The sequence below is a fragment of the Penaeus chinensis genome, chromosome 24 (assembly GCF_019202785.1).
Source record: "Penaeus chinensis breed Huanghai No. 1 chromosome 24, ASM1920278v2, whole genome shotgun sequence".
Lineage (NCBI taxonomy): Eukaryota > Metazoa > Arthropoda > Malacostraca > Decapoda > Penaeidae > Penaeus > Penaeus chinensis.
Genome location: NC_061842.1, coordinates 26,605,461 through 26,615,460, shown reverse-complemented (window position 1 = coordinate 26,615,460; position 10,000 = coordinate 26,605,461). Strand labels below are relative to the sequence as shown.

Genomic DNA, 10,000 nt, shown 5'->3' with positions numbered 1-10,000 from the left:
AAGTCTATATTGCATCAAAACTAATAAGATACAGAACATTATTCAACTCACCTCATTGCCTCTCAGGTGATAGCCATATTCCTGCAGCAAGTTGGAGATCTTTTGTACATTCACGGCATCGTTAAACGGAGTAGCATCACCAATTTCCCCCTTGTTTGCTCCAAGCTTACCTTGGAGAGCTTCAATTAAATGGCCAATTGTCATACGAGACGGAATGGCATGAGGGTTAATGATAATGTCTGGGGTTATACCTTCCACAGTGAATGGCATGTCCTGAAATTTAAAGAAAAAGAAAATGGAATACAATGAAGATTAGAAAATCCAAAAATAACAAATAAAAAGAAAACATTTAATACTATAAATGACACTATAATCATATCCATAAATTAGATATAAATTGAATTAAATAATCTTAAACAATCTTACCTCTATTCTGTACTGGATACCACAAGTACCCTTTTGTCCGTGACGTGAAGCAAACTTATCTCCAATCTGAGGAATTCGCACAGATCGCACACGAATCTTTGTGAAACGATCTCCATCCACATTTACGGTCAACATCACCTGAAAAAAAAAGGAGAGTTTAAAATTAATCCAAAGATATACCAGTTAAGTCGAGATAAAAACCTCGCCAGATAACACACAAACACAATAAAAGTTCTAATCAATTAGGTACTTTTAAAACTGTAAAAGAAAAATCAAACACAAAAATTTAAAAAAGATAAACAATACAATATCTAAAAGCCCTGGAAGTGCTTCCAACCTTCACGCCCGTAAAACCACCTACCTGGTCAACAATACCAGTTTCTGAGCCTCTCAAGAACACACTAGAATCTCTCTTGGAGAATCTTCTGGTCTGGCCTTCCAGTTCATCTTCATTTTCAGGGAGAGTAATAGTTTTGCCAATGATGACGTCATCACCGGAGACACGCATTCCAGGAGAAATGATTCCATCATCATCCAATTTGTCATAGATAGCATGCCTCATGCCCTGGCATGTTTCTCTTGATGGTTTCTCAAATATCTGATGTCATAAAGAAAAGGATAATTATTTAGCTCTTAAAAATTCAAGACTAAGATTCATAGATCAACATTTTTCAATGACTACTTAGTAGCTATTGCTTATTTCACAATATTAACTTCAAAAATGCATTAAGATACTACTTCTCAGGAAGATAAATTCCAAACCATTCCGCCAGTACTTACACACTGAAAGAAAAAAAAGAAATGCATGTAAGAAACAAATGGGAATGTAAAGAAGGCCAAATGTAATCAATCACATTTCAAAACTAAAAATTTTATGTTGAATTTGTATCACAGCAAAAATTACTACTTAAACGAAGATCAACTAATTTCATATAAAACAAAGTGAAATACGCTAATTGTAATGTTCCTTGAAAGTGCAAATAACTCTGAAGCAATTCCTTGTGTATATGTAGCCAAATGTAGAAGTTTGTTGACATATTTTCTATCATACACTATAAATTTTCAAAAATCATTCTAAAAATCTGAACCAAGTGATACATTTCACTTGCATTCTTCAGTAATGCTTTTTTAAAAAGTGCATAAATACATAGCTTATGCTGTCAACTACTTCAATAGTCATTCTAACAAATCTGTACTGTTCGCAAGGTTAAAAAGGTTCTCAGAAAATTCCTCTCTTTAATAAGTGAAGTACTACTTACTTCTTCTTGCATGCCAGTACGTCTAGTTTCAGAATCTTTGTAAGATCGGTAGAAACAGGATCTGAAAAAGCCTCGTTCCACAGTGGACAGATTCATAATAACAGAATCTTCTTGGTTGTAACCAGTATAGCAAGCAATTCCTACAATGGAATTAATTCCTGAAAAAAACAAAATATATATAAGAAAAGGTTTCCAGTGTAATGTAGTTTTACTAACACAAAATATCTAAGCTTCAGTGTATTTAAACCCTGCATGTTATTTATAATACTAAAACAAAATTACAATCAATCACTTCTCCATCCAGTATCTCTGTCACATTGTACACAGACTTCTATAACAGATTACATTACGATGCAGTTCTAAAAAAACAGACATCCATTTCCTCATACCTGCAGGCAGTTCTCTGAAACGAAGGTATTCCATGGACCGGGTAGTTACAAGGGGCTTCTGAGGGTAGAACAACACATGGGCCAGGGTGTCCATCCGCACGTGGAAGTTGGTAATGTAGACACCCATAGCTTGCTTACCCATAGCACTCTGCAATACAAAAAGGTAAAAAAGTGGTAGAATGACTATGAATATGAAAAAACAACAAAAAAACAAAAACATAGTCGCTATACAATATACTTTTTTCTAAAACTAATTCAAAGTAACATATTCTTATATATTCATACATGCCCTTCTTTTTTCAACATGAAATTAACCAAAACAAGTAAATGCAAATACTATTCCTGATAAAACCCACAATAGCAATCACATACCTGGTAAGTGTTACGAGGAGACTGGTTGTGATCGGGGAAAGGAATAATGGAAGCGCACACACCGAGGATCATAGCAGGATGAATCTCACAGTGAGTGTATGTGTTACAGTAGGTCTTCTCCTCTTCCACACCAAAGTCCTCAAGAGACATAGCAATCATAATGGTCTCCTCTTCAGAACAGTCAATGTACTCTACCACACCACTGGCTACTAGATCCTGCCAACTAAAAAAAAAAAAAAAAATCAATTAATCAATTAATATATTTAATAAATAAGTATTGTAATCAAGTTAAAAAGTTGTATATCATTAATGAATTCATCAAAATTTTCTCTAAACTAGTTTTCTTTATACTTTTACTTTGCATTAGCTCCTATCTGAGTATATATATATATAAAATAAGCAATTAGTCTAAAGCTGCAAATACAGTACATAACACAGCTCTTACCTGAAGTTGTTATACTCCCTCTCCTTCAGTAAATCAATGTGTCTTTTCTTTAACAACAGTTTACCATTTTCCACAACTAGCAGAGGACGACAGATACGACCAGCATCAGTGTAGATACGGATTTCCTTGTCACGGATATCTCTGACCATGCACACCTTGAATAAAGTAGTTAAGTATTTTTAGCAAAAGAATATAAAATGTTTAACAAGGCATGAAAAATATTTTAGTTAAACAATGGTCACTAAACTGGATAAAGTGTTGTTACTGAGTTTAAAGAGCAAGTAATGAAAGCATTCAACTTTTATACAAAAATGTTTATACATATTTCAATAATAATAATATAAATATACATAACCTACATCTCAATCACCTATAACAATGCAAAATTTATATACCTCAGATACAATGATATCCATCTGACGTCTGAGCTTGCGAAGTGTCATGATGAGCTGCTCTGGATCACGATGAATACCAACCCAGCATCCATTGACAAAAATCTTTGTTGCACTGAAAATTGACATTAGAATGAATATGTAATTATCAATGTATCTAAAAGTAATTTCTTTTTAATTACAGACTATTCTGATTAATTACAAATCTATTTACACTCAGGAGAAATAAGTAACAAAGCATTGAGCCAAACAATAAATTCATAGAAGAAATCTGACCATTAACATTTTAACACTAATAACCATTAGAATGAATATGTTACCAATGTATCCAATACTAATATCTCTTTAATTACAAACTGGTCTAAGCAATTACAAATCTATTGTATACACTCAGGAGAAAAAAGTTACAAATCACAAAGTCAAGCAATATATTCATTAGAGTTCTGACTGCTAAGATTTTAACATACTCATAAATAGATGATGGTGCAATTTCCTCCAAGTTCTCCATGGACCACTCCTCCAAGAACTCAAGAATTGGTGCAGGCTGTGATCCGACAGAAATGTATGACATGAGGGCCAGGTTCTTGACAAGACCTACAGCTGCTCCCTCTGGTGTCTCGGCAGGACAGATCATGCCCCATAGAGAGTTGTGAAGCTGACGTGGTTTGGCCAGTTTACCGTCTCGTCCAATAGGAGAGTTGACACGTCGTAAATGTGACAAGGTAGAGGCAAAAGTCAATCGGTTCAACACCTGGAAAGTTGAGTCAAAAAGTTATGTATTGCACACTAATAAAGTAGAACAAATGAAATTATGGCATTAATGCAGTGATTTTTCTCTATATTATTATATCATACAGAAACAAGTGGGTATTTTTTAATCTAACTCTCCCCAATAAGGGACACTACTAAAATTCTTCTAATACATGAGAAAATTTTACATGAGAAAAATATCCAACTGTGATATAACTGCCAAAGAGAGAGACTAGTCCAAACACAACTATCAGTTCATATGAATTTCACCATATACTATTATAAATACATTTTAGCCATATGGATTTCGAAGACTCAAGACATTAGTTTCCTTACCTGAGATACACCAGCCCTAGCCTGATGAGCCTTCTTCTGATCACCCCAGTTGCCAGTAGCAAGGGAATATCGCAAACCGTCAGTGATCAACTTCGGTTTAACAGCAGCATCCAGACCATATTCCTGGCCCTTGTCCAGGAGTTTTTGTGCGTGCATGCGAACTTCTTTCATCAAACTTTTGAATAGTCTGGAATGTATACAAGATAGGTATATACTTATGAAAAGACCATAAGAGCCTAATCCTTTAAGAAAATATATCAATCTTTTAAAAGACTTTGCAAAATTGAGCATTCGGTTTTAAAATCACTCACCCTCGGAAAAGCAGTGCCATGAGTGGTCCAGCCAAATCCAACCTCTTGTTTCCGTAGTGATCACGATCATCCAATTCTCGTCGACCAAGAGCAGCCAGCAGCAGCCTGTGAACCATGTAACCCAAGAAATATGCTTTCTTGGTTTCACAGAAGTCTGATACACCAACATGAGGTAACATTTCCTTCTGCAAAATTTCACGAGCGTACTTTATACGCTTTTCTTTTGTCACACCAGGGCGAGCTCCACGGCCACCAATGAAGTTGAGAGCAACATTTTGCTCCTGAATTACAAAAGCTTCATCTAAGGATGGTTTTACCTGTAAATTAAAAAAGACATTAATTAAATACATATTCCTACTCATTGTAATTTTCATTCTGTCATTTGGCACATTTCACTGCAAAAGGTAACAAAAATTTTACTCTGTATATGTTAACTCAAAGCCAACAGACATGGCATGTACTTACATGCCATGCCTGTTTACTCTATTGTTTTTTCTTTACTTTATTGTTTTTACACATAGATGGCTACACTTATACGAAGTCACCAATGTACTGCTTGTCTCACCTGTCTACCCTTTTCCTTGATTTTCAAAAATATTTTATGTTATCTTACATTGCTGTTACTAATGTCTATAGCTTTAGAGTAATGATAATGTCTGTAACAAAAATAACCCAATCAATACTCATAGCTCTATTAAATGATTCCTTTGTGGCTAAGCACTAGCGAACTCATCTATGTGCAAAGACATTTCACAAAAAAAAATTAAAATGGATTTTCCCGGCAGCATTGGGTTAATGCCATTGAATCATATTTAAAAAATCAAGTTAATGTTCTAAAAGGTATTCAAGAATAAATTGTATATTTAATTTGTTTTTAGAATCCAAGTGGCATGACCACATATTTCATAAAGTATTATCATGCACTCAAACAATTCCAAAAATAAAATGCTTACCATCTCCATCATTTCCGGATCATCAAAGTCATAGATAATATGTTCAAGAATATCACGATCAGCCACAAAACCCAAAGCACGGAACACAATCATGATGGGGATTTCTTGCTTGACATATGGGAGGACACCAATGATACGCTGACCAATGGCCGACTTCTTTGCACTCTGTTAAAAGAAGTAAAAAGTTACCATTCATTACTTGATTCACTGCAATATACAGCCACCATATCTAGTGCTCTGAAAATCTGTATAATATAATTAACATATTTTATGATTACTTTTTATCCTTACTGAAGTACTCTAATGTTCCATTTCATCAAATAATGATAAAAATGCCAAGGCATCACTCTTCACATTCATGACAAGCAACCAAATACCTACAAAAGAAATAATTCCAAATTTTCTTAGTATTAAAATGATAATATCAATTTCATATAACAATATATTTACAAAATACTTACACTTCCACCCCTAGCCATCATGTTAACCCACAGTGTAGAGACAGGTCTAGCAGAATGTTCAATACAAGAACGAATTTCACACTTGTAAGCAAACTTGCCGTCCTTCATGCTGAATACATACACAGTATTTGTGGCCATCTTTTCTTGAGCAATCAATACCTGTAAAAATATAATAAAGAATGAATGCACCTAAATATGGAGTTAATGGGTCATTTCCAGTGATGACCATAGTTCATGTTTCCTGCAAACCAACCAATATAAGCAGAATAAATGCAACCATAAATTTACACATGGCTGTATTGCTACAACTAGTTTCCAACTTCCTCTTCATAAATTTGGTCCTTAAATTTTTCTGATATCCATTTCCAAATATATATTTCTACATTCCTATTCCGTGACCTTCACATCTAATCACATTTAATTTACCTTTTTTCTGTCTTTGGCTCCTATAAACAAAAATAAAATTCTATTATTGGTCTACCTAAAAACTTATAAAAGCACCATAATTCTATTTGAAGACATTTTAAATTATGAGAATAATGTATGCAACAACCTTAATATACACATACAGCTAAAAAGCCCTTACATAAGATTTTCAAAATAAAAAACTGAAATAATAGAGGTTCTCTACCAGTCCTAACATTAGTTCAAATCTCAAACTCACTTTTTCGGAGCCGTTGATGATAAAGTAACCGCCGGGATCAAGTGGACATTCATTTACTTCATGGAGATCACGATCTGTCAGACCACTGAGCAGGCAGTAAGTAGATCTCAACATGATTGGAATCTTACCTGGTGGTAAAGGTATAATATGTTAAAGTGTAAACTTCAACGTTTTTTTGTTTTTTTTTGTTTACATAAAAGATAAATTAAAAAATTAAGTCTATACACAGAATCATGTATTTCTTTATATTGGGTACCAAAAAATTCTGAGTTACATTTTATAAGATTAACAAAAATTTGCTTTCTTTTTTCTAAATAAAAAATTAAATAGTTAACTTCTGACAAAAAATAAAGCAAAATACCTTACAATAATATCAGTCATAAAAAAAAAAAATACCCAGTGGCTGCAGATGACATGACATACATGCCACTGGAATTCCAATTTTATTAATTGCACTTACATATAAATGTCTCCATAAGTACTTAGTCACCAAGGAGTTAATAATTAGTCTTATCTCCTTGCCTGTTTAAGCTTTTTCTCAATTTTCAAAGATTCTCTTTTGTATTCTATTGTCATTTGTATTTTTATATCATCATCATAACCATGATGATGAAAATAATAATATCGATATTAATAGTATTAGAAAAAAAAAACATATACGAAAAAATTCAAGGAATTGGGAAGTCATATGCAGTCATACAGGGCTTCTATCTGACTCCTTGGTGGCTGAGCCATCTGTATGCAACATTATTTATAAAAGAAAACTACAGTGGACTATTTATGTATCTGCAGCCAATGGGGCAACCCCTGCACACCAAGAACTGCTAGAATTTCCATAAGATGCCAGAAAATTATCATATCTCAAGGGTCATTATGTAGGTTCTGATCAATGTATTCCAAAAATACTTTTTTTTATGCAAAATGAAAAAGTGCTCTGATGTGCCACATATACACTGGTTCATTAAACAATAAATTCTTTAATCATTTACTCTCCTCTGGAAAGAAGTGTCATCTACTTACCAATATAAATTTTTTCTTCTTTGTGTTCAATTGGTTTTTCTCCGTCTTTGATGACAGTTTTAACAATATCAACATAGAGTGGTGACGAGTAGGTCAGATTCCTCAGACGAGCTTCGTTAGGCATCATACTGTAGTTGAAACCATCCTTCTCCCAGTTGGTTGGCTTACTAAGGTAAATCTGCTCAAACTTCAACAGATGACGAGGCTGAAAAAAAAAATTACTGTTAAGACCATTTCTTATCCCCCAAGCAGCAATTTGTGCATTTCATAATAAATGTCTTTTACAATTTGCATTTATTGTCATTCCTTTGCCAGTAGATTTTTTCAATTTGTTGCTCTTTATCACTATTAAATTAAGAGACATGAAGATGTAGTAAGACTTACTGGAGTCTCAAGTTCTCCTGCTGTGTGCTGGGCTTCAGCTTGGAGATCAATAGCCTGTGAATCCTCAACAATTCTCTGGATGGTCATGGTAATAAATTCATCAAAGGAGTCCAGCTGCTGTCGTACGAGACCTTTCTCATCAAAATACGATGAGATTACAAGCCAACAGGCCTCCTGCCAGATATCTGGGGAGATCTCATCTCCATCTTCCTCCCCATAGTTCATGTCTGTTCAGAAATACAAAAAGGCATTAGTAAAAAATAAATATATTATCTATTTACTAACTTGACAATGCAGTCATCACAATCTACAAGTATATTTTAAATCAACTTTAAATTTCTCAAATTTGAAGTTATATGATCATTTTGAAATTCAGTTAATCACAAAATTTGAATTAGATATTTAGGCCTCAGTACTATCTAGGCCCCAAAATGTATAAAATTCATAATGTTATACATGTACAACTTAAAATTATTGTTCAGTTTACAGGACAATGTTAGTAATTATATAGTATCTGAAATCTGAATTCATATATCACAGATTTCTTTTTAGATGTAAAAAATCAATACTTAAGAGACTTAAATACTTGTTTCACATTTCTGCAACCAGAAGAAAATATTTATTCAAAATTGGTAGCTGTCACCAACAGGATTTCATCAAACAGGACAAAGGCTCTATTCCCTCCAACAACTCACCCCAACCTTAACCTACAGCTAAACTTAAACCAAGTCTATATATCATTCCTCAACCAAACTGTCATTGCTATAGCATTTCTGGTGCCAAGGCCATACACCTGCAGGGCCTACATTCCTAGCAAGCCCTGCTACGTCCTCAAGGCCACTTACACCAGTCAGGATCAGCAACCCCAATTTCAAGTGACACCCATGTGCCACTAACCTCTTCCTCTTGCAGTACTCTGCTCAGGAATTAGAAAACATTTTACATTCATTTCCACTTGATGTACTTATTAAAGAAACTCAAAGAAGCTCCAGAGAACATGCATTACTGTATTCTTCTGAAGAAGAAATAGATTTAGAAACTGTTATCCAAGCCAGGAAGAAGCTAATATTGAATAAATTTGAAAGCTAAAATCATTACTGAGAATGAAATCAAAAGACAACTTGATGAAAAAGGAAAATCTAAAAGCCAAAAGAAAAAAAAAAGACTTCTTAGACAATGAAGACAAAGATGACCCTGAGCTAATCATGGACTCTGATGGTTCGATGATAAGTTTCTTGATAAAAGTAAGCACGCAGAAAATTCTAACCTGCCAATACTGGATGGCAATTCCATTGGAAAATTCAATGCTGTGTATAACTCCAACCTGGCCAAATCTTATCACTGTGGATTTTTTTTTTTTTTCTCACATTATGAGGCACCTGCTGTATTTTCTGTAGGAACTGACTTTCTATGAGGGAAAAACATTTCTTCAGACCTTGAAAAGTTAACATGGAAAGAACCTGCTAAGACAGATGTTCTGAAAGGTGGTTTCTTTAGGTTTAATGACACAGATGCATATGCTGCTTTTAAAAAATATTGTTTGATCAATACAAATGATGAGTAAAGACCATGGAAATGATGTTTACATTATGTTTAACTCAATGGAAATATTTTCATCTGGTTTATAAGGCAGAAAAAAAGGAAGGAGATTTGGTGGTCTATGCCATAGTGCAGTCAACAGCTATTGCTTGCCATTGCAGCACTATTATGGATGACAGCAAGTTTCACGCAGTTTTTGAATTAAAAAAAAAAAAAAAAGCCAATATAATCATAAGCTAAAAATCCTGTTTTCAAAGCTCTTATATACAACCTAAATAATAACTATACAAAAGTTTTAA

The 10,000-nt window shown here is 33.8% G+C and overlaps 1 protein-coding gene across 1 annotated transcript in view; it reads right to left on the bottom strand.

Moving 5' to 3' along the window:
* The window catches only part of LOC125038151 (DNA-directed RNA polymerase II subunit RPB2), a 13,697-nt gene that overhangs the window by 1,297 nt on the left and 2,400 nt on the right, over positions 1-10,000 (bottom strand). The window contains exons 2-18 of the mRNA XM_047631484.1: positions 8,163-8,389; positions 7,779-7,983; positions 6,759-6,886; positions 6,095-6,253; positions 5,634-5,798; positions 4,681-4,997; positions 4,370-4,556; positions 3,751-4,034; positions 3,287-3,398; positions 2,892-3,046; positions 2,447-2,669; positions 2,075-2,222; positions 1,686-1,843; positions 1,207-1,209; positions 788-1,024; positions 427-564; positions 52-273 (exon numbers count right to left, since the gene is read on the bottom strand). Of these exons, the coding sequence (XP_047487440.1) occupies positions 52-273; positions 427-564; positions 788-1,024; positions 1,207-1,209; positions 1,686-1,843; positions 2,075-2,222; positions 2,447-2,669; positions 2,892-3,046; positions 3,287-3,398; positions 3,751-4,034; positions 4,370-4,556; positions 4,681-4,997; positions 5,634-5,798; positions 6,095-6,253; positions 6,759-6,886; positions 7,779-7,983; positions 8,163-8,389 (3,068 nt within the window). The remainder of the gene's footprint in view (positions 1-51; positions 274-426; positions 565-787; positions 1,025-1,206; positions 1,210-1,685; positions 1,844-2,074; positions 2,223-2,446; positions 2,670-2,891; positions 3,047-3,286; positions 3,399-3,750; positions 4,035-4,369; positions 4,557-4,680; positions 4,998-5,633; positions 5,799-6,094; positions 6,254-6,758; positions 6,887-7,778; positions 7,984-8,162; positions 8,390-10,000) is intronic.